Raw genomic sequence first — 25,516 nt, forward strand, 5'->3', positions numbered from 1 at the left:
ACTCTTCAGTCTGACATACCTTCCACAAGTGCAGCACTTGTAGATTCAAAATGGGATACTTGTGATATGCCGGACGGCGTTTCTTTATGAGCTACAGCAACGCAAACAGGAATCTGTGTAAAATATATATATGTATATAAAAATAGGGCTGGGCAACGATTAAAATGTGGCATGTAGTTTTTATGTAGAAGCCTCGCTCCACTGTCTGTTTCCTTGAATAACTTGTTGCTATCAGTTGTGTGTTTTAGCTTTAAGTGATATTTTAGACTGGAACTACTACGCTGAGAAGACAATTAAACTTGGCTGTAAATGCAGGAGTTTTTTTTAAATTTATTTTGAAATACGTGCTTTTATGTTGAAACAAGTAAAACAGGAAGTAGCGCCGGTTAGCTCCGTGAGCTACACACATAAAACCTGCATTAATGCACGATAAAATATTTATCGACATTAAATAATTAACAAGTTAACGCGATAATAACGAGTTAACTCGCCCAGCCCTATAAAATATATATAAATATATTGTCTGCATCACTTTTTGGACATACATAAGGAGGGAATCATTTAATTTTCAGTGTAAAGAGGAAGAAATACAACACCATATGTGCACTCACTTGATTCGGGCTTAATGTTTTATGACGGACAAAGAAAAAAAAAATAAATGTAAACCCAGCTTCTACTTTCACTGTTGAGTGGTATACTTTCTCCCTACAGTGTAGCGGTTTTCATCCAGTTAAAAGACATATAATCACCATGATAAAAAATCTCACATTACTCTGTCAGGAAAGTGGTTTAAGAAGGAAGTTAAAAAAAAAAAAAAAAAGAAGAAGAAGAAGTAGTTCAGCAGGTTATTAGAATTGATGGTGGGAAAGTCAAGTGGGCGGATATACTGTACACAGTTATTGCCATAAACAAACATAGGCTGCTAGGAGTTGCACACAAAGTTTAGGTATACATTCAAAAGTGTTTTTTACATTTCAAAATAGCTAAAATTGATAAAGATCAAACAAGGCTGAAAATCTGCATTTTGAGAAAGTGTCTTATGCCACAGAGAGCAGAGATGGGGAGTGTATGATACCGGCATCAGCCTAGATAATCCCTCACATTCATCTCAGCACACACGTCACTGGCTGAGATAAAAGATGGAGAGCAGAGGACTTTGTATTCACCTCCAGCTCCTAACTAGCAGAACCAGTTCTGTGATGAAAGTTAAGATGTGTATTTGACATAGGAAGAAGGTATATAGCCCTCCTCCCCACCGGCTCTGAGGACTCTCATCCATCCATCTCCTTTATCCTGCTCCATTATACTCAACAGCTCTCCCTCCGTGATGGAAACAGTGCCCTCGCTGTTGCCTGTTCACAAATACACATAAAGAAAGACATGTATGAAAGGCTAAAAAGAGATTTTTTTTCATGAACAAGTTCAGGGTGAATCATAAATGTACCTTCAAAGGTGTACAGAGCAGTGCACTGGCCAATAGGAGTTTCTATCTCATCAAAGTCGTCATCGAACTCTGAGTAGATGTTCAGGCCGTGTTCTGCCGTTGAAACACTGAAGAAACACAAATCCAAGAAAAATCAAGATTCACAGTTTGTTTCTATTAAAGTTTCCCATTTAAACTAACTTGATAACAGTGTTGTATCTAAACAATAAGCAGCCAGCAGCTGGATAGCTTTACATAGCTTTAGTTTTGTCCAAGGATAGTGTGACTGCCTCCAAATCAATTTGATAACCAGCGACCTGTTAGTTGATGACAGGACACTGCTTAATTTCACTGACCGTACACTTATTGACCTCTAAGGTGAGGACCTGCTGAGCTCCGGGAAAAGCAATGTCAACAGACGGTTGCTTTGTCTATCCATCAGTCCCGTTTCTACACCTGCTTAATCCCAGCTGTACACCCTGGATAGGTCAGCGGTCCATCACATGGCTGCACAGAGACAAATGAGATAAACAAGCCTGCACTCTCACACTCACTTCTAGGGTCAATTAACCTGACCTGCATGTGTTTGGGAGGTGGGAGGAAGCCAGAGTACCTGCAGCGAACCCATGCAATCGGGATTTGAACCAGGAACCCTCTTGCTGTAAGGTAACGCTGCTAACCACCACAACATTTTGATAGATTAAAGTGTGATGAGTTATGACTCACTTCCTGTCTAACCGCTTCTCTGACAACACAGGAAATCTCATTACACGGTGTTTGGCCTCTGCTTGATCAACAGAATCCAAGGCTGTGTTCCAAACCGCATACTTCTCCCACTACTCATACTAACTTTTTTGAGTTAGTAAGCGAGTTTGAGTAAGCGAGAAGTTAACGGATGCATACTAGATTAGCCGAAATGTTGGGTATGCATCATGAGGTTACTACTCATACTCAAACTACCCAAGATGCAACATAACGTGACGTCGCCGATCGTCATTTCTGCCAGGTTTGGGTGGTGCGAGGCGTAAAAGGACACGGATGCTGACTTCAAAAAGCAAACTTGATTTATTATTCCAAAAAAAACAAGGTTAACACAAAGCGCGGCTGAGCCGGATGACAGTAACTAAACTGTGAGCAAACAAAACATCACTATGGCTGAGAAAAAACAAAGAACTTGACTTGATATACTTTACTTGGCGTGGCAAGAAGGATATTGACGGGTATGATCTGGGAAACACAATGAGGAAACCTGGAAACTAAATACTGACTGAGTGATAGGTGAGTGAGTGCAGCTGAGGGGAAAACAGGTGAAGTGAATGAAGATGATGGCAAAGCAACAGAAACTATGGGGAAAACATGGCTAAACTAAATACTGGACCTGGACTAGAAAACTAAGGCATGAGAGAAAACTAAAGCATGGTCAAACTAAAAACTAAACAGGAACTAAATGACAAGTGACAATTTCCTGTCAAAACGACAGTTTCAAGCTAGCTACAACGAGGGTAGGTTCACTTCCTGTTTTGAAAACAAAAGCACCGATTGTATCGTAATGGCTTTCCCTATGATAAAAGGCAACGGGTATTTTATTTTGTAAAAATAACAGGAAGTGCGTTGCTCACTGCGGCTAGCTTTAGTAGCGCCGAATTCGTGGGAACAAAATTGTAAATAGCCGGTATTTTGTCAGGTTTTCAACACGTTGGGGATCTAAACGACTACTTTCTCACCTGAAAATGTTTCAAATGTTGCTAAAGTTTACAGAGTTTAGAGCTTAAGGGAAATCAGCTTCAGGCCGGCTGATTTCGGCTCGGGCAGGAGCGAAATGCATTGTGGGTAAACGCTCTGCATACTGTCTAATCGATCAGTATGCAGTTTGCAAGTATATAGTATGCAGTATGTAGCATGTAGTATGCAGTATGCAGTATGTAGCATGTAGTATGCAGTATGCAGTATGTAGTATGCAGTATGCAGTATGTAGTATGTAGTATGCAGTATGTAGTATGTAGCATGTAGTATGCAGTATGTAGTATGTAGCATGTAGTATGCAGTATATAGTATGCAGTATGCAGTATGTAGTATGCAGTATGTAGTATGCAGTATGTAGTATGCAGTATGTAGTATGCAGTATGTAGTATGTAGTATGCAGTATGTAGTATGTAGCATGTAGTATGCAGTATATAGTATGCAGTATGTAGTATGCAGTATGCAGTATGTAGTATGCAGTATGTAGTATGTAGTATGCAGTATGTAGTATGCAGTATGTAGTATGCAGTATGTAGTATGCAGTATGCAGTATGTAGTATGTAGTATGTAGTATGCAGTATGTAGTATGTAGCATGTAGTATGCAGTATGTAGTATGTAGCATGTAGTATGCAGTATATAGTATGCAGTATGTAGCATGTAGTATGCAGTATGTAGTATGCAGTATGCAGTATGTAGTATGCAGTATGTAGTATGTAGTATGTAGCATGCAGTATGCAGTATGTAGTATGTAGTATGCAGTATGTAGTATGTAGTATGTAATATGTAGTATGCGGTTTCGAACACAGCCCAAGATTAAATCATTCTTACAAAATGGGCGAATGAGTTGAATACGAGCAGCATGAACACGACTTTAGCTCCGACTCATTGGTGGTGCCAGAGTGCTCCTGGCGTCGGCATTAAAGTTGTTGAAAAGAATCGAGTGAGTGTTCCTAACCAAATTTCAACACATTTCCCAAATGGTTTCTAGGGGCTGAATCAATAAACCTACAGAGATGGTTCCAGAGTAACATTTAAAAAAAAGAACAAACACACGAACAAACGGTGTCATCTGTTTACGACAGACGGCAGCCGGCAGATAACAGAGCTGCAGAATCCTCTTCAGTGAGAAACAAAACATCCTCCAGAGCAACAAGAAAGAGTCGAGTTGTATTCTGTTTAAGATCTTAGGAATGTTGGCGGATAAACTCCTGATTTCAGCCACATATGTTAGTCAACCTGGCTTCACAGGTCAAAGGAGTTCATCAAGAATCTCCCCGCTTCCCCTCCTTATCCTTGGCCAGGATAACCAGCTGCTGTCAGTTTTGTATTCGCAGTACAGATAAAGTGAAAACAGCACATTCCTCTCATGTAGCTCCCAAAATATTGAACAGTTCCTTTAAATACGGGCCTTACCCATGTTGAGTGTTATTGTTGATGGCGTTGGAGGATTCCTCTCCTCCCACTGCTTCTGACAGCCACGTCTGTTATGAGCAAGAGGGTTAAACCTTTTGGAAAAACGCCTGATGACTGAACAGTATTAAGCGTATATGTGTGGAGAAAATAACCTCGTATTTGGCAAGCTCCCCCCTCAGGCGGCCTATGTTTTGTCCAGTTTCTGAGATCTGAGGCTCCAAACTGGACGGGTCTCCCATCTGTGGACTCTGCTCATACACGCCCTTCATCTTCTCCAGTGCTTCACTGAGGTCAAACACAAGGAGAAAGTGCTATTGTTGGGGAAATGTGTTTGCTGATTAAGGAAGTTTATTTCTTGTGTGGCACTGCTGATAAGGATGGGAAGTGTTTCCAGGCCGAGAGGACACGTCGAATGATTGCACATCGTATATATGAGGTCAGAAATTCATGTTATTTAACACCAAATTGCTGAAAATACTTTTTAACCCACATCAAAACAAAGAAAATAACCTTCCCTAAAAGTCTGACACAAACTACTGCCTAAAATATGAATATTCTCTACGCACAATGGCGCTCTTTTAGCTTAAGCCTCCAGAAAATAAGTTTCAAACGACTGAAAACTGCAGAAAAAAAAAGTAATTTTCAGTTTTTATTCAAGTAATCAGTCCAGAGTCCAGACTAAACATGGAGAAGCAGCATTTAGCTGTTACGCTGCAAATAAGTGGAACAAACTGCCAGTGGAGATTAAACTTTCACCAAATGGAGACATTTTTAAATCCAGGTTAAAGACATTTCTGTTCTCATGTGTCTATGCATGAAATCTGCATGATATCTTTAAACTTATCTGGACTGTTGCTTGTTTTTAAATTCATTTAAATGATTTTATTTGTTTCTCTTTATATTCTTTTATGTATTTTTAATGCTTCTTCCACTCCCTGCTGCAATGCTTTTATTTTATGTGAAGCACTTTGAATTGTTTGTACATGAAATGTGCTATATAATGAATTTGATTTGATTTTGATTTAATCTCAAGAGTATTTTTTCCAGGGATGGGTGTGGTATTTTCACCTTTGGTCTTGCTCCCTCTGTAGATCTTTGGCGATATCATCGATCTTCCCCTGCAGCCTCTTTTTCCTCTGTTCCGGAGGAAGGTGGGAAAAGTCTTCGGCAGGAGGCGGCTACACAAACACGTTCACAAATCGAATCAAATTTAAAGTCGGCCGTCAAATATAAAACAAGGACGAGCGTTCATCACCAGATGCCACTCCTCCCCGTTTCTATGGCCGTTGCTAACGAGATGTTTATACACGCTGACAGGTTAATGCTGCATATACAGCTCATTAGGCAAAGTAAAGGTATGAAACTAGAGATGATGGAGTGAGTGACTGCTCAGAAATATAATACATCCCATGAAACCCCTCATTGTAATCATCTAAGAGAGAAACTGATTGAATTCCAGCTGTTCGATGGTTTGCTTCGGCTCCCACTAAATGAAAATCTCAGTCAGAGCCAACAGAGAAGACTCATTCACCTGTGATGGCATACAAATACACTTTTGAGAGTATTATGGTACTTTATATTATAATATGGGAATCTATAATTAAATAGCTTTTCAAAGAGAAAAAAAAAAATCGATTACAATCACTATTCATTTCCTTCATTTCCCTTCAGAACAATATTTTCAGTCATTTTCAGCTACCTGAATATGAAGGAATATAATTATATCTCAGTTTTAATCAGAAGTAAGAGCTTTAAGTCTGCGTTCGAAGTTCTAGTGCAAGCTTGCTAAGTATATGGCTGACTTTTAGTAAATAATGAAGTCGAATAGAGAGGGGGGGGGGGGATAGAGAGAGAAATCCTAACACAGCATGCTCTGTGTAATTATTATTAAGAGAAGGTGACACCTTGTTTCCTTCTATGTAGCTTATTGTTAGCTTTGATGTTAACTGTAATGTTATATATTTTTAAGTTTATATATTTTTTAAGTCACTTTGGATAAAAGTGTCTGCTAAATGCATAAACATAAACCTTGTCTCCAGTTTTCTGGAAAGATGTTGCAGTCAATTTTTTAAACATCCCATTTGAGCTTTGAGCCCCATAATCAAGACTCAGTTTACATCCACTCTTGCCACCTTGATTAATGTTAAGAATACAGCAGGAGACTAAACTTTGGGCACAAGTAACCATTCAAAGACTAAAATACAAGTTCTTCTGCAACACTGTGGATAATGTGCATTTGAATTGGTTTTCAACGCTGGATTTTTATCACCATTCAGTGTATCTGTATGCAATCACAGAGTAAACGCTTAGTATATTTTCAGTTGAGAGAAAATCATGATATCCCTGAATAGAAAATAAAGTATCCCGTGCAAAAGGTATGATGACCCTGATTGGGGGGAATTAATTAAATAGTAACTCCACCTATATGGATAACTGCGTGTAATGACAGGTTTGTGGTCACAGGGTCAGCAGAGTTCAGGTGCAATCACAACTTCATTTAAAATAGCAAAATAATGCAGACAAATGTCACAATTTTAGTGGAATCATTGTAAAGCAAGGCTGTAAGAATTTCATGCATGGTATACAACTTTGGGAAACTCTGACATTTTTGCACCATTTACCAATTTCCATCTGTTTTAACAACAATCTGCATAAAAAAGAAGCTACGTAATTCAAATGGGTGTTAGACAGAGAACTCCTTCCATAAACAGGTGGCATAGATGGGGGCACCAGGCACAGTGACCAAAACAGTTTCTATACCAGGCTGTAAACATGTTTATTTCTGCTTTCAGCTTAACAATGGGGTCCCATAGAGACCATCTCTTTCAGAACCAGCCGCTGGTGGCCATTCAGTGAACCCGTTTCATCTTTTAACACGTGCTTTTTGGCCACAGAGGTTTGTGCAGAACATCTAAAGTGGAGTTACTCTTTAAATAATGTTTCCCCTTGAAAAGAATTCAGCACCAAATCCTGGTATCCAAGCACCTTTTACGTCTATCCTCTATGTAATGATGATAAAGTTTACCGTGTGTTTTTCAGCAAGTGATATCTAGACAGAAGGAAAATGAAGACTCAGCGTGAGACAAAATTACAACAAAAACAGCTCACTGGAAACACATAAAGAATATAAAATAACATGAATGTCAACAGTTTTTACAACAGGAACTTACGTGTGTGAACCATTTACAAAACAAGGATGCAAACAGAGCTCACACCTGAAGTTAGCCAACAGCGTAGCATCACTCACCAAGCCAGCTTTGTGTATTAAGGTAGAAATCCTGGGTTTGACAGTTTGATTAAACTCCCTCAGACAGAGAGACAGAGGAGAGCGCTGCAGCTTGGAGAGGGGGAGGGAAAGGTGAAGGCTGCCAGGTTGGAAAGGGGACGGGGGAGAAAAAGATGGAGGGGCAAACTGAAGAGGGGGAGGAAAAAGACAAGGTGGAGGAACCAGGCAACCAGAGAAGAGGGGCAAAACATAGGAAAAGGGACATTGGTGATGAGAGGAAAAAATAGGGAGAGTGAGTCAAAGAGAAGGCAGAGACTTCTGTAATAACGTAGCTGAAGAGTTAAAGAGGAAAAAGGTGTTTCGGGGCATGTCTGTGCAGCACTCTGGAATTGGAGTTGGCCCCTGAGGGAGTGGTGGGTAAGATATGAATGGAATGTGTGCACTCACGTATTTATTGCAAAGCATTGATAAGAGACCAGAAAGAGTGACATAAGAGGCAGAGCCCTGTTCTTCAGATGGATTTGAATACTGATGATTTGACAGGAGACTTCTAAGCTTTTTTCATTCTTCAAATTTGTCAAAAACTGGTTTTCAGGGAAACGGCCTTCTAAAAATCAACAAAAATACAGGTTATTCCACTGCTAACAGCATTATGATTGCCTTAACTACACTGATAATTGTTTAATAGTAAATGTTGATTCTTGACTATGTGAACGAACACTGTTAATTTGTTCATTAAGATGTATTTTAACAAACTAATAACTTTAATGAATGAGCTGTAATGAATGACTGAAAGAGCTGAGAGAACAGGCAGAATATGCTGCGTTGGGGTTGATATCCTCATAGGATTATTAAGAGGTAGATGTATTAGTTCTATTTTTCGGGAGAACAGCTTGATCGGCTGCATAATTATCAGAGGGGTTACCTCTACTTCTTAATAACACGAGACAGAAGAAAAACAGCAAATCTGATCCAATTTCAGGTTGGATTGGGAGTACAACCCAATATATTAATAGCTATTTGTCATTTAAAGTTCTAAATCTATGTCTGAACATCCCAACATTACCGTATACATGAATGCTACGAAAAAGGGTTCTTGCACACTGACCGAACAGCCCAAATAAATGTTTCATATGACTTTCATATCTCAACATTATGTCCATAAATAGAGTATTTAACCGGCATCACCAGATACCCGATATTTCCTTGTTTTAGAGCACATTTAATTTGCTTTAAGCTTTCCAACTTCCCCCCTGCTAGTTCTGACTGTTGAAAGCAAGTCTCTCTCTAGATTGAGCGTTTGATTTGACCTTTTCGGGCGTGTGTAGACACATAGCAAACCGTGGAAGATCTGTGCCATCTGAAAATATATAAGAATTGTTCTAAGGCAGGGGTGTCCACATCCGGTCCTGGAGGGCCGCTGTCCTGCAGGTTTTAGATGTTTCCCTGCTTCAACACACCCGATTCAGATCAATGCATCATAAACTGGCTTGTGCAGAATTTTGACAATCTTTTGAAGAGATCCATTTCATCTGAATCAGGTGTGTTGAAGCAGGGCAACATCTAAAACCTGCAGGACAGCGGCCCGCTAGGACCGACTTCGGACGTCCCTGTTCTAAGCTAATGTAAAGAGAATAATTCTTGTTTCCACATGATGATCATATACTAATACCAACAAAGAAATGAATAAATATTACATTGCATTTCTGCTAATAGACTAAACTTTAAAAAATGAAATACAACGAATAGAGACCGGTTCCTTTAAGTACATGCAGCACTCTTCAATCATCATCCAGCAGTTTCCTGAGTGCTGACAGCTGTCTCCATTCTCTGCACAAATGTACTTTTTTCTCCTCTTTTCCATTTAAAAATGAGAACATGAAGTGTTCAGCATTAAATCAGTCTGTACTAAAAAACAGGTCATATGAATTTGCAATAACAGGATAAGTTTAGCCTGACAACAACATGCTCACCTGCATTACTCAAAGCACATCTGAAGAAGAGGATTTCAGTTTGCATTAGTGGAGGAGAAGCAGAGGGGCGGGGCTGTGTGGATATCAGTGTCACACTCTTCATGCAAAAACAAAGAGATGCAACTCTTCGTGTTCAATTTCACCTTGTGTTTCTTGAAAGGCCAGAGCTTGGCGCGCACTTTTGGTGGATGGAGGCTGGACTCTGAGGTCGCTGGTTTGATTCCCTGGGAATAGTCTTCAAACTCGAGATCTCCCGGTCGTTCAAAACCAGATTTGTGTTGCTCTATGAAAATGATCGAGTCCTGCAGGGAAAAATAAACAAATATATTCCTTTAAAAAAAACAAACAAAAACGTTTATTAGGAAGGTTCACAGTTATAACAAAAAAAAAAAAGAGAAGTTGTTACGATTAGCTAATATGTTCAAAACTCAACACATTTATAAAGTCCAAGTTGGATAACACTCAAACGTGGAGGCGGATAAATTTGCGTTTAATGGTAAAATATAGGGCTGGGCAACGATTAAAAATTTTAATCTAATTAATCGCATGATTTCCCTGATTAATCGCGATTAATCGCATTTGTACGCAAAATCCAAAAATGAAATCAAAAGTAGCGTATAGCTTTTAGCATTTAGCTTTATTTTAAATGTGCTGCCATATGAATGAAAGTGCCATAACATTTGTTGTGCAAACACACTTTTAACATCAGCATCTTTCTGTAGTTTTTATGTAGAAGCCTCGCTCCACTGTCTGTTTCCTTGAATGACTTGCTGCTATCAGTTGTGTGTTTTGCCTTTAAGTGATATTTTAGACTGGAACTACTACGCTGAGAAGACAGTTCAACTTGGCAGTGTTTACAGATGACTTTGGTTCTGTCGACTCCGCCGTCTGGAAGAACTTTAAAATGAAAATGGCCGAGTAAAAGTTCCGTACCCTTCTCCATGTTTGGTGGATCCGCCGATTACTTTTTTTCCGGATCCACAGCAGACAGCAGCAGACTTTTACAAAATAAAAGCCTGTGAGCAGCAGACTTTTACAAAATAAAAGCCTGTGAGCAACAGACTTTTACAATACTAAAATAAATAAAAATAAATAAATAAATTTAAAAAAAAACTACGTTAATGTGCGATAAAATATTTATCGGCATTAAATAATTAATGAGTTAACGCGATAATAACGAGTTACCTCTCCCAGCCCTAGTAAAATATTAAAGTAAGATGGTTAGATTAAAATGAAGATGAGGGTAACACAATCAGGAGTTATGTGTAGCTACTGGAGCAGATTTTGGCAACACGTCAGAAACTAATAATACCTGTTAAAATACAACCTTGCACTTATAGTGAATCAAAGTACAAAGTATTTATTCACACTTTGGCTTTAGAAGTACAACATATTGTAGATATTTGGAAGTCCTGATGATTTCTTCCCCCGTTGGAAAAAGCCAGGCAAGCTATATTTCCACTACTGAGGGTCAGAGGTCACATTGCACACTGTCGTGTCTTGTGAGGTAGAAGAAGTGAAGAGATGGAGATGATAAAAGGAGAAAGAAAAGGACACTTACTCTGAGATATTGAGTAATGTCATCAATAAACAGTGTTTGGACAAACTGAGCAAAAATCGACAATATAGATGTGTATACTGGACTGGATTACTGACCTTGATACACTACTTTCATTGTACACTTTCTACTTGGACTGAGAGACAATGCATGAGTTTAAAAGTTACCAATCCCCTGAGGCTCATGAGCTGGAGCACATTTCTGCTGATTCAAAAACCAGAGATGACCCAAATGTGGATCCAAAGCAAAAAACCGTCAGCTGTCTGTTTGTTTTAGTGAATCTCAGGGAGTGGGTTTTTCATTGACCAATAGTAATTAAACAGATTTGCTTTAATCCTGGACTTTGTAAAAGACATCATCGTTATTTTTCTTCTAATCTTTTTTACATTTTTAAACCTACAGATATGTTTTGAGTTCGGTTAGGTTAAGTAGAAGACGTGATTTCACCGATTTGTTTCCCTAAAAGGGAGAAAAGAAGATCCGTTATGCCTCAGGGCAATCGAGATCCTCACAGCATGGCTTGTAAACAAAATAAAAGTCAACACTGAGTGGCTATGTTTTAATTTATAAATGAAGCCCTTTGCATTAGGCTTTGTTAACCATCTTTTGGCTGTAGCTTCATATGTAATGAGTCATAAAAGAGTGATAAATGCATTTCTCTAACAGTCAAGCCATTATTTCACATACAAAGGGATCAGAGGTGGGTAGTAACGAGTTACATTTACTGGATTAAGTTTTTGAAAAAATTAGTTTTAAATCTCTATACTTTTTACTTTTCCTTGAGTAGATGTGTGCAGCAGAAACTGTCCTCTTACTCCGCTACATTAGGCTACAATGAGCTGGTTACTTTTCTTCTTACCTCTTTGGTATTCTACGCCTCATTATTTTTATCCCCCCGCGTACGCCTCATTTTAATGTTTTATTCTGACAGAGAGAGAGACTTCCGCCAAAGGCTCTACCACCTGACTGTGTTCCACCAATCAGACGCAGCCGTGCAGTCTGGTCACGTGACCGTACTCGATCTCAGCGGCGGGACGGGTTAGCTTTAGCATTAGCAGTCGTAGCAAACAAAGAAAGAAACAGATGAAAAATGTCAGAACCAACGGTGGGAAATGAAGACGCAGACGAGGCCTCATACTGAAAGCATGTTTACCTTACAAAGAGTGAGAAACAGCAGCTACATTATGTGTCTTCTGTGTCAACCAAAACAAACGCACATTTCAGCAGAAACTCAACATCTAACGTGAGGAAACATGTAGCGCTAAGTTTCCTAAACTCGTTTTTTCCCCCATGGATAGGTGAATGTTTGTTTTTTAGGTTACATATGGGTTACACATGTTTTAAACATTTCCTAAGTGTCTTTTATTCTTTATTGAAGTTCTTGAATTTACCTGGATTATTTTAATTTAAGATATTTTGTAATTAATTAATTAATTTTAATTTATTTGATCAATTGGATGAACTCTAATTTGCCTAAAGATGATTATTTAGTATTTTTGTCTGATTGAATGCTTGTGTTAACAAATAAATCAGACGTTACTCAACAGTTACTCTAATTTACTTTAATTATTTGGATGAATACTTTTTACTTTCACTTGAGTCATATTATTCTGAAGTAATTTTTGGCTACTCCACCCACCTCTGATGGGGATAAACCGGCACCATGCTAAGGTTAGCCTTCCATCAAATCAGAAGTGTGTTGGATGACAGTGAACAGAAATGATAGATTAGAACATTTTGATTGCACACGTGCCTGCTTCTCATCAATTTTGGACCCTGCTGCAGAGATTCCCTCCAGACACTTGGAGATGATGGGCAACACATTCTTCTCGATGTCAGAAAACTTGCAGTAACCCTCCGCCAGCCGCCGGATTCTCTGCTCATCCATTTCCTGCAGATTCTGTTCAGCACACACGACCAGCAGGATCTCATTAGATTCAATGGTTACACCGGCATTCACATGCATGTGAACACACAGAACAGGAACAATACAAAAGCTTGTTTTCGTTAGCTCGTCACATTAGCAGGTACTGAAGGTGAAAGTGTGCGTTTTTACGATGGTCTCACATTGAAGAGCTGTGGGATCTCTGAGTAATAGAAGCTGTTCTGCTCCTTGTTGTATTTCTGGAGCTGTGCGGCATACTCGTTCCTGCACTCCTCCGCCGTGCGTGTGCGTGCATGTGCATGCTGCTTGGCCTTTAGAGCAAAGGACAGACAGACAGAATGACCGAAAACATGAGAGAGGAAGGTGAAAGCATCCAGGAAGTGGATGACGCAAACCCAAATGCATGGCAGAGGGCACACAGGAATAGATGTAAAGAGAGGATGAATGATGCAGGAAGGTTAGAGGGAGAGAAGCAAGAGAAGGTCTCAGTGTTCCTTAGAAACATACATTTTTTTTAAAGAAAAAGGGCTTAGTGATTAAGGTTAAGGTGTGAGTGTTTACTTTATCAACATCGAGTTTGGTGGCATTGAGGTCGCTCTCTGTTTTTTCTGCTTGTTGCGTTGCTTTGTCAGCCTCCGCCCACTCCTTGGCGAAGCGCTTCTTTGTCTGCAGGCATGAACACAAATAAACTTTATTAGATTTCTGCAGCAGTAGTGTCACCAAAGAAAGTGTTGTGGTATACACTGGAAAAAATCTAAATCTTACCAAGTATATTTTTCTCATTGAGCATCTCATTACACTTAATATAAGACACAACTGCCTAACAAGTACCAATTTTAGCCAGATATAGGGACTTGTTTTAATACAATACATCTGGAATATCTTATTAAGTGAAAAAGTTTTGAAAACAAATTGTTTTGAGTCACATTTCACATGAAACAAGCTTTTTTTTTTTTACATTTGAAGAGGTTTTTAAGCTAATCACAAGATCACTTTTAACTCAAAAGTCCTAAATATCACATTTTATTTCAAGAAATCATGACAAGCTGATTTTCACTAGTTCCATTGGCAGATTTTTTTATTCATTTCAAGCAAAAACGTCTTTTATTTGCTGTTTTTTTACTTATTTTTGGAGGCGTATTTTTTCCAGTGTATATGTCCTACTTCTGCATGAGCTGCCACGTGAAATCCTTTAAATAGTCTGATCCAAACATGCTACTCACACTCTCCAGCTGTTTCAAACTGCTTTCTAAGTTCTGCTGGGCCTTCTTGGTGTCAGACAGGTGCTGGAGAAGGAAGAGGTTGCATTTTAAGATCATGACACAGCAAACCACTGCACTTTGCAAACGTCTCCGTTCCTCCCTCCCTCTCTCACGGTTTTGCGCTCCAGTTTGATGTCCTGAAGGTACTTGGTGAGTTCCACACAGATGCTGGTCATCATGTTTTCTGCAATGAGCTCCCGTTGCCCTGCATAATCATTCAGCTCATTCAGGATCTCCTGGAATGACGCGTGATTACTATATCTGCAGCAGAAAGGAAAGGAAATAATGACAAATTGAACAAAGACCCAGATTTGATGGAAGTGTCACTACAACTCTGGGTAAAATGCAATTAAGGAAAAATTAAAGAGAGGGAGACAAAACAGACTTCAATATGTAGAGTGAAACTGTAGTGGATCTCTTCTTTGCTCTTTTGGTTTCGATCGTTTTATTTTCCATAAAAGCATCATCATTACTGTTAGAAAGCATCAGATTTCCAAACTAATCATAATTCTTGAAACAATCCGTCCTGAAGTAAAGCAAATAAATCACACCGATTGTTTCTTATTTCTACAGTAAACATCTAAACCATCACAGGTCACATCAAAACAGACATTTTAATTCAATGATATTAATGAGGAAAATAATTCTGCAATGCAATACACCAAAGTTGCCTACTCGCTTTTGGCAGCAGACACGCGCTCATGTTGCTAAAACAAGTGTCACGCCAATAAGAGGAAGTTTCCACTATGAAACACAGTTGAATGGGTCTCATACAGTCTTTAGATCAGGCTTTTTAACCGCGTAGCATCAGTACTCAACGGTAAACATAACAGGGAGCCCAAAAGACAGCCAGAAGGACAAGTATATAAATATATATAAATTCATCAAACTGGTGAATGTAATGGTGATTCTGAGAAAACGCAAATGTGCTGATACTGTGTTTGTAGCTTACATATGCTGTTACAGCTGATTAGGTTTACATAGGCCAGAATGCTGGATTCATGAGCATCCCCAAACCTGGGGTAGGACTGGTATGTTAAATCGCTCTGTGCTCGTCCACAGTTCAATGGTTAAAGTTTACATGCTACTTCTCACTCAAGCTGAAAAGATGAAAGCTGGCAACCTTTAATAAACCAACCTGCTCATTATTTCCATGTCTTCTGTGTTGATCAAGGCATAAACTTGTTGAATGTTATCATGTAGCCTTTATGTGCATGTTTAGAGGTGTTAAAGGGACAGTTCGCCTCTTTTGACATGAAGCTGTATGACATCCCATATTAGCAACATCATTGATTAACATTTTCTTACCCACCTTCTCAAAACAAAATGCGTTCAAAAGAGTAATACATTTGCATCACAAAATGGTTCTCCAGGAAAAAGTCAGACCTCACAAGTGATATGAAGGGAGAGAAAATAGGGCCAAGCGATTGTGAGGTCTGGCTTTTTCCTGGAGAACCATTTTGTAATGCAAATGTATTACTCTGTTGAACGCATATTGTTTTGAGAAGCAAAACGCTTTATTTTTTAAACCCCAGCCAACTAGCCGGACTACCTTCATCAACACCAAAACGAGGCTGGAACTCTGCTCACAGGACGCAGCAGGGGGTAAGAAGATGTTCATAAATGATGTTGCTGATATGGGATGTTACACAGCTTCATGTCAAAAGAGGCGAACTATCCCTTTAACTTTATCTTACTACAGCCAGCAGCATCTGATTAAGGCTGTTAGCAACAATAAAGTCACTGTAGCACAAAAATTCCAGTCGTCAGTGACCATTTAAACTACAGTTATGTGCAGGACAGAAAGCTGTCATCATACTGGACCAATTTTTATTCATTTTTTCTCACTTGCAGTCCTGCTCTTCTTTGCTTCCTCGCTTGGTGTACTTCTTTGTCAGATTCCTGTTAGACCGTGTCAAAAAAAACAAAAAAAAAAAACACAGTGTGACTATCAAAAGCTTACATGAAAGCATCCATACAGTGTCCATATTTAGAAATTCAAAGAAGAAACTTGGGAGCCCACCTGAGTTGCTTGGCGTAGTTCTGCTCTACGTCCGTCCGCTCCTTCACAAACTTTATGTAACGCTCCACCAGATCGAGGCCACACTGCGTGTGCTTGTCGATGACATCATACTGGTCCTGAGAGAGCAACAGCACAGAGTGACGCTTGTAGACACACAAATGTTGAGAAACACCCTGAGACCAACACGTGTAGCACACAGCTGGTCCAGTCAAGTCTGCAGCAGTCTTATTACAGACACATTTGTTTTTTATTGTAATAACGTTTTACTTCTTACATCACCACACCACTTTTTACCACCACTGCATGGACATGCACTCTTTTTTTTTTTATGAACAATCCAGGGGTGGAGCAGTGATTTTAAATGTGGGGGTGTTCCAGGGGGGGCACATGAGCGCCACACCAAGCCCAAAGACACGACGCTGAAGTTGGCATCCGATTCGCGAATTAAAGGGATGGGCATAAAGGGCCATTTCACTGCATTTTTTGCATTTTGATCGCCCTAAACAAGATCCTGTTTGGAAACTACAATAGTTACACTGCTCAAATCTGGATGGAATTATTCTAAAGAGGCTACAGATTCATTAAAACCTTGTTTGGGATTTGTGAAACCTTTTTCTGATTTGTAAAAATGCAGAGCAGGGCCATTTTACTGCTTTTTTTTTTTGCATTCTGATCACCCTAAACTAGGTCCTGTATGGAAACTACAATAGTTAGACTGCTCAAATCTGGATAGAATTATTCTAAAGAGGGTACAGGGTCTTTAAAACATATTTTATGATTTGTTAAAACTTTATTTGGTCATTGAAAATTCAAAAAGGTGAAATCATCTTGCTGTAAAAGTGGGGGTGTCAAAACACCCCCATCCCCCACGGGTGCGACACCCATGGAACAATCTACATTTCTTACTCTAAAACTCACTCACATTGCCTTAGTTTTGTCAGAAGTAACAGTATTCCTGTCGAGTTTCTCAGAAAGAAAACAAGAAAGAAAGAAATTAGTTGGAATATTCCCCAATTGCTGGTTTTTGCATAGTTTTTCTGATATGAATATGTAGAATTAGTTAGTTCCCCTGATATTCTCTGACCGTCTACACCAGATGAACTTCCTCGGTGAACCGTATGACATCTAAAACATTCCTGAAACCAAAAAAAAAAAAAAAACAACGTTCCTGGAATGCACCGGGAGCCAAAAATTCGGAAGCTAGAAAGACCAGTTATCTTTGTGTGTAAATGGGCAAACCTTCTGAGGAATAAAGAGAAGAAAACAAAAAAGAAGAAGAAGCCTGCACAGCAAAAAGTGAAATCTAAGTAAAAAGAAATATCTTAGATCAAAGGGATATATGCTTATTTTTTGTCCGATAAGATAGTTCTTCTTAGTAAGCAGTTTTTATGTCTGACTGTTTCACTTGTTTTAAGTGTTTCTGTCCTTAATTATCTAAATAAGATATTACAGCTTGTTACTGAGATGTTATGACCTGTTTTGAGTAAGTACATGCTTGAAGCTAGAATATCAACAGTTTCCAAGCTGGTTTCAAGAAATATAAGGCCTAGTGCACACCACTATGTTAAGATAATGGCTCTAGCATTTACTTAATTCAAGAATATTTTTCAATATAAAAAAATAGGCCACGTGTATTTAATTAGAATCAAGAAAAATGTACTTGTTATTAGTTAAAATACACTAATTCTAAGGTATTTGTGGGTTAATTGAGATTAAATATTTTTACTTGTTTCGAAAAATCTTGACAACCCACATTTTCTTGTTCCATTGGCAGATAATTTTGCGTTTTTTAAACAAAATACACCTAATTTTTGTACTTTTTTTTCTTGTTTTTGAAAGCTGGCTTTTTGCAGTGTGCATATCTTCAGTTCTGAACAATAACAGTTTGAAATAATATAGGTGTGCTGGTCCAAACAGGCAACCCGGTAAACCTCTGCGCAACGTTCAAAGGAACATTCACTTATCAGAAAAACCAAAGTACAACCAGTTAGTGCTGTTATGTAAAGACTCAAATGCAACTCTAAAAAAATGTTGACATTTTTAGGTGCCAAGAATGTTTAAGGGACATTTTACTACGACATCACCTTGTGCAAATGTTCTCTAAACATAGGTTTACAGTTCTTACGTAAGAGAAACTGATATGTTATCACATCATCGGATTCATTTTGTGTCAAACGGCCTCGCTGCCACTGGAACTCAGACACATGGACGATAAAAGCACTGTACAGAGAAGCAGAAAGAAAAAAAACACACCTGCAGGACTCTCCCTTCAACATTCTTTCTCTTTACACACATTCATGTCCTTAAAACACACTCAGAAACCTGTTGGACGGGTAGCGTTTGTTCCCTCTCCTGCTGGCTTTTGTCTACTGTATAACGACACGGGGTGAAGGGCTCTCTGAAAACAAACGCCACCACAGAACTAAACAAACTGTAAACATGGGGAGTCTGGACGCACACAGCCTCAGGGTGGTTCCCTTCTCACGTCGCTTGTGCAACACAAAGAAAGCACTCCACATTTGGGTGTCCATGTGCATGTAAGTGTGTCCGTGTGTGTGTTGAGATTCCAAAGTGTCGTGGATCCGGAGACACAGATACTGAGCTCTCAGAGGAGAAAGAAGCTAAATGAAGATCACACAGTAACACAGTTAGTGGTGTCCTGGATTTGGGAGAGTTGGGAGGAGGCAGCGAAGGAGGAAAGAACCAGATTAGAAAAACACAAAGGGACAATGGAGAGAGAGATTGTTTGTAGCAGGAAGGAAAGCAATCCCAGCAATCAGCTGGTGTTGATGGAGAGATTACAGACTAAAATCATGCAGCTGGATCTGGATGTGCAGCCTACTACTGTTGCTTCAGTGTGAAACATCTGTATGTTCGCGTGAGAGGAGGAAACAGTGATAGTGTAACAGACAGAGTTCAGGAATGAGACAATCGTTAGCTCAGTGCACCTCCGCCCTGTGACTGACAGTCCCAGGGGCCTCTGAAAACGCTGGAACCAGTCGGACTCGTCCCACCCCGCACTACCACAGGAGGAGCAGGGTTTTCTGATCCAAGCTCCATCATCGTGTAAGCTGCCAAACAACAACGCTGACTGCACCGACCAGTCGGAAATTTGCGTCCTAGCCTTTTTAGCTTTAGTCAAAGTAGCAATTAGCTTAAGTGGGTGGAACCACACCAACTTAAAGAGCTTCAGCAGACAGTTAAAGAAAGATATTCAGCTTGACTAAAGTCTGATCAGGAGTGTTTTCATCTACAAAAAGAAAAAGACAATACACTAGATGGCTACATCTACATCTACTACTGTAGATGTAATTTCACAGAATCGTGCGTGTAGGTAGAACAAACAGTGAGAGGTTTCCACTGTATCATGTGTAAACACAGCACCAAAGCCAAAGAGAAGGAAAGCTGCAGCTAAAGAAGTGAACATCTAGTTAAATTCCACGGGACACACTGAAAAAGATCAATGAAGAGGAACTTTATCAGAGAAAAAACAACCTAAAACTTGACAAAAACATGGTATGATAATTGCTCAAATTGCCTTTTCTTAAAGTCTTCCAGATCCACTTGGTGGTGAAGGACTGTAGACTGTATATAAAGGATAGCCGGTTTGGTTATTAGCCAACTGTCCTGACGTATTGTGCATTTGGCTCCTGCTGTTTTGGGTTTTTGGAGGCAGAAGTGTTGCATAAGGGATGGGCTTGACTGAAATCTGAGTACCCTTTACACAGTAAAGAGATAACAGAGCTACCTGCATGAAGCTACTGTCGGGCTATGCAATGTGTAAGAAAAGTTTCAAGTACTTAATATATATATATATATGCTTAATAAACGCTGAACTGCAGAGGGAAATGAACCTTTGGTGCTACCACAAGTTGTTTTAATGTAATATTGGGGAGTGGCCACTCGATCAAATAAACACAGTGGTGGATGTATTTGTTGGTATTATAGTTGGTTTCCTTTAATTAATTGTATTTTTTGGGAGGTATTCCGTTTTTAGCACAATACCAGTTTGTTATTCAGCAGATCTTTGCATTCATTCATTGGCACAATTAAATATTTCAAGGTGCATTATCGCTCTCATGTTTTCCTCTCTTTGATAGATTTGACTGTTTTTAGTCAAAAAAAAAAAAAAGAGAGTAGCAGCTAACCAGGCTAAAAAGGTCAGAAGTAATTACAAGATGGCTCCCGTCCCAACATGCAAAACAGCTTCACGTAGCTCGGTTTTCTCTACAGTGTGTGGCAGCCTTCCATCTTGTGTCCTGTTTAATACTCCAGTATTAAAACATCATTTTTCATTCTATTAAACTCTGATATGTGGTGGAAAACTTTTGAGTATTGTAAAAAATACACAAGCAATCACCAGCTAAGCTTGGCAACTCGTGGGCACGCCATCATTATTAATCAATTTCCCTTGAAGAATGATATATTTGCCCTAATTCTTGTCTTTTCCTGTTCCATTTGATGCCAATCAGGCTCATAATAATAAAGCCATGGTGTGTCATGTGCTTGTGCATTTACATCAAATCTTATTCATTAAACTTGTCCTCATGCTACATCACTGCTGAGCTGTGTTTTTTTAGGTGTAAAAAACTCTGACACTAAAACCAACCTTAATGTTGTAATTCATATATATAGGCATATTTTTTTTCTCTTGGGGTTGTTAACCTGCAAGTTGCATTTCTATTCATTTATTCCTTTATGGAGATTTACACTTGAAAAATATAAATAGGCTGTTAGTGTTCATCATCTAGCTGACGCATGACCTGAAATACGGATTATTTTGAGATGAAACTAGGATTTCTTATCAAGCAGGGGTTCATTTCAAAACATTCTGATAAAAAAATAAATAAATGAATTACCCTTAACCACCTGCCAGCAATGGGCTTGAGATCTTCCAGTAACTCCCAGCGTTATATCTGCATTTACAAAGTGATGGCAGCTCATCTAAACACAATGTTTGCCAACCTAAACTTGTGTGGAAGATTTTCAGCAGTTTGTTAAAGCGTCGCTGACCTCCAGATTATGAAGAGGGTTTGCTTTAAACAGGATGTCACCCAGCAAATGTGACGGTGAGTTGATCAAATCTTTAACAAATGGTAGAGATTTAGTAATGCACCAACTCGCAGGGCAGCAGTACTTTTAGTTTGAAAAACGACCATCCTCAAATCATTTTATCGTCCTAATTGACCCAAAGTTAGTCTGTTTAATGTTGCTCATGTAATGCATTACGGTTTGCCTTTTTCTTTTTCTTTAAATGGTGACATTTAACAACAGGCTCTCCGTGTTCTAAATCAAAGTTTGCTTTTTGTTTTCCAACAGTAACGTGTCCTAAAGCCACAGTCCATGATGCTATCCAACTCAGCCCGGCAGCCACACCCAGGCTGTGCTCAACTGTTCAACAAACACAGCAGATTCTGGGGCAGAACTTTGCTTTTCATCAGCAGCCACCGGGACAAACAGTCCAAGTCAGGACATTTTGGGTGATTTAACACACACTGCTGTGTGTAGAACGAGCATTTTCCAAGCATGCAACCGCCTGGGTCTGCCCGGGATGAGTGGGGAGCTGAAATCATTGATTCTGAGCAGGAACTACATTGATAAACTGACATTTTTTCTCCTGGCAGTTCCCTGAATGGGAGGATTTCCTGACCTTTCCCTGTCACATATAGTGTGTCTCTGAATAAAACATGGAGTCTAAGGAGGACACTTTCTTGGTATTTGGAGAATTGAAAGAATCATTTCTCAACAATAAAAAAAGAAAAACCCACTGGCAGGTCTGAGACTGTTGCCCCACAGACTTTATGTTCAGTGACTGCTGAGGAGCTTTTCTGACCTGTAGGCTCAGAGTGAGGATCCCAGCGGAGACTCTGGCGCTCTCACCAATCATTCCCCAGCTTCCTGGTGCGCGCTGTCACCGAGCAAACCTCACATTTACATTCACATTTACAGCACATATGGGGCAAGAGTGCGAAAGACCAGGCTGCTCCTGCAGCCCACAGCCTGTAGGAGAGTGGGCACTTCCTTTCTGTGAGCAGAAAGAGTAATAAACCTCTTTATTCTCCCCCCTGCCTCCGATGAGGTATGCAGCGAGAGTTGCGAAACCATCTGGCGGGTTGTACATGAAGGCTTACAGGGCAAAACCAGCCCCACACAATGTGGCACAAACAACACCTCAGAGACCAAACAACTTGTTATTTCTTTTCTTTTTCCTGTAAAAAAAAAACTTATCTCTGCGTCAGCTGTCAACTTACCCAAAGACCCGTTCCCCAGTCCATGTCAGCCGAGCTTAAGATGTCCGCAGGAAAGGTTGCTGTGAGGAGAAAGATCGGGCGTAAAGGCAGATGGAAACAGAAACACAACTCCTCTCGGAACAAAGATTTACGCGAAACTCTTGGAGGCTTGAAAACGAAGGTGGCGAGGGAAATGTTAGGAGGAAGTGTACGCCTTCTCCTTGGCACGGACCCGGCTGTCCTGTTTCTTCCAGGCAGCGAGAACAAAAAAAAAAAACGCTCAGGCGCAGTTTTCCTGAAACTACTTTGGGTCCTATAGAGACAGAGGAAGGTACGGAAGACTATTAGGGCCAGGCATAAGAAAAATAATAATATTTTGCCTGTCGAGATTTAAGTCCACATGTCGAGAATAAAGTCAACTCCTCTGGTCCATCCTGTTATGTGCAATAACCCACACTTGAATGCGTATTTATTCATATATATAGTAATATCTCTGTGCACCTACCCCCCACCACCCCTTTTGTACTATATTTTATTCTTTTATGTCTAAGATTGTTATATTTTATTATATTTTTTTAAATGCTCATGTCTGCACTGAGAAAGGAGATGCTTTTAATCTCATTATTGTATAGTGACAATAAAAGGCATTCTATTCTATCTAATTACTTTATTCTCCACATTTCGACTTTATTCTCGACAGGCAAAACATAAATATTTTTTCTTATGCCTGGCCCTAATATTCTGGGTCTGCAAACCAGCTTTTTTTTTATCTTACAGAAGCAGCTTGAGCTTATTTCCATCATAAATTTGACTGAAACGAGAGCGGATCTTTATAATAAACACAAAATAAGCACCGCAGTTATTATTCTGCACCTGAGAGAATAAACCAATCAATCAACATTAGAGAATAAACACCACCATCATTCATCCTCAACTTTACTGCGTAGAAGTGGTCATTTCTGTACCTAACGAGCCTATTTAAATTACTCTCAATAAACTACACTGCGTTCATTTCAATAATTCAATGATTTCTTAATATATTAAGACCTATATATTTGTTCAGGTTTTTTCTTAACCTTAATCTCTGATAGGGGACATTTTTCTCCACTTGGGGTGTACTTTCTCCTCTAATTCCACACTGTAGATAGTGATACTCATCATATTTGGTCCAGTTGTGCATTTTTGACTATTTTTTTCAAAATGTTATGACTTTTCCTAAAGGGACCCCATCATTAGAAAAAGTCATACTTTATTTTTGTTTATGTTTCCATGTGGGCTGTACACCACTAGGGCACAAAGATTGTCTTATGGGTCATTTTTGACCCGTGAATTAAAAAAACATTTAAACACCAGAAAAAAGTTCACTGTTTTTTTCCCTTCAATATAATTAATTCAGAAGTAATTACTTCACATTTATATAATAGCAATAATAAACCTTTATTATGTAAAAGAATACTGAGAAAATAAGAAAACTGTTGGTCCAGCTGACAGTTGGTTTGTGGTAAAAAAAAAAAAAAAAGTGTAATCCTGAAAACTGGTGATTGTCTTTTTGTATTGTGTAACAAAAAATACCTGATAAAAATGTATTAAATTAAGTTGAATAGATAAATAACAGGTGGTTTCATCATACAAAATAGATTTTGGATTTAAAATTCAATGAAGTTGCTTTATTTTGGGGCTTTGGTAGGGCGGCTCATTTCTGACCCGTAGGATAAGGGGAGTAAACACAATGTTAAGACCGCACAAAGGGTTAAAAGTAACACGACAAGATGTAGTTGAACAGAAATTATTGAGAAAAAAATGAGAGACTCTTCTGGGTGAGGAGGGTTCTCACCTTTTTATGTCAGTAGTCACCTGTTTTCAACATTTCATTCACTGACAAATGGAGGTCCTGTGCCTAACTGGACCCCTCAAAGGCTTGTATTATTCTTGCTTTTGCACAATCACCTGTTTGCAAACTAATATCACTGAAAAAGATCCGAATATAGTCCGTTATAGTCAGAGCAAGTAAGCAAATTTCATTGTGTGAGCTGGCCGGATAACTTCTGTTGTGTTTTTATGCTGAATTCACATTTATTTGAAAAAAAAAAAGGTATGAAAACAGACAAACATTTTCTGTCCTCGATCATGCGGAACTTCAACAGTTTACTTTGTTGTGTGAAATTACGTCAGCCTGTCCAGACCTCAGCTCTGTATGAGGGGTGATGAAGACACACGTGCTCACCATTAAAGCTGCAGTCTGCAACTCTTTTTCAAGCATAATGCCTGGAACTGTCCGGGGATTCTGAAAGTAGTACATTAAATACCCCAATACAAAAAAAAATGAGTTCTCTAGGTCCCCTATATGTCCCGCTAGGTCCCTCCAAAGCCAGCAGGTTTGTTTACAAAATTGCAGACCGGACCGGTAAAAGGTAACCAATCAGGTTACGAGCTGGGCTCTGCTGCCTGTCAATCACCGATTGTGCACGCGCGATACAAGGTAGGCTCGTCCCCACGCTTATTTATCTAGACTATTGAACTTCATTACGGGCTAGTCTACTTACTGTGTCTTCCATGATCGCAAATGACCGGTGAGTTGATGAATGAGGAGTCGTGTACGCGCATCTGGCGTGCACGTAGACGTGCACGAGTTCTCATGTGTTTTGATGGGGCGGGACAGGAAGTTGAATAACTTTTTATTTTTCGGTTAAAAAATAAGCATTTCTTGCATTTTGCGACTACGGAGGTCACCGTTTTCAACTTCAAGCGTTCTGATAGATCATGTAAACTCTTAAAATGCCAA

General features: G+C 39.3%; 1 protein-coding gene across 2 annotated transcripts; it reads right to left on the bottom strand.

Annotated features, from left to right (window-relative positions):
* Positions 1-602: 602 nt before the first annotated feature.
* Positions 603-23,022, bottom strand: trip10b (thyroid hormone receptor interactor 10b). 2 transcript variants are annotated; one of them, XM_075462532.1, is made up of 15 exons: positions 22,756-23,022; positions 16,505-16,620; positions 16,330-16,383; positions 14,595-14,742; positions 14,443-14,505; positions 13,781-13,885; positions 13,402-13,530; positions 13,088-13,234; positions 9,920-10,078; positions 7,603-7,626; positions 5,646-5,755; positions 4,730-4,862; positions 4,578-4,645; positions 1,445-1,551; positions 603-1,352 (listed from the first exon to the last, which is right to left on the bottom strand). In XM_075462532.1, exons 1-15 carry the CDS (start codon positions 22,777-22,779, stop codon positions 1,207-1,209), a joined length of 1,533 nt encoding a protein of 510 aa, XP_075318647.1. In that variant the 5' UTR covers positions 22,780-23,022; the 3' UTR covers positions 603-1,206. The 2 variants fall into 2 exon arrangements, with proteins under 2 accessions (XP_075318647.1, XP_075318649.1); XM_075462534.1 differs by lacking the exon at positions 7,603-7,626.
* Positions 23,023-25,516: the final 2,494 nt, after the last annotated feature.

Source organism: Odontesthes bonariensis, chromosome 4, assembly GCF_027942865.1.
Source record: "Odontesthes bonariensis isolate fOdoBon6 chromosome 4, fOdoBon6.hap1, whole genome shotgun sequence".
Lineage (NCBI taxonomy): Eukaryota > Metazoa > Chordata > Actinopteri > Atheriniformes > Atherinopsidae > Odontesthes > Odontesthes bonariensis.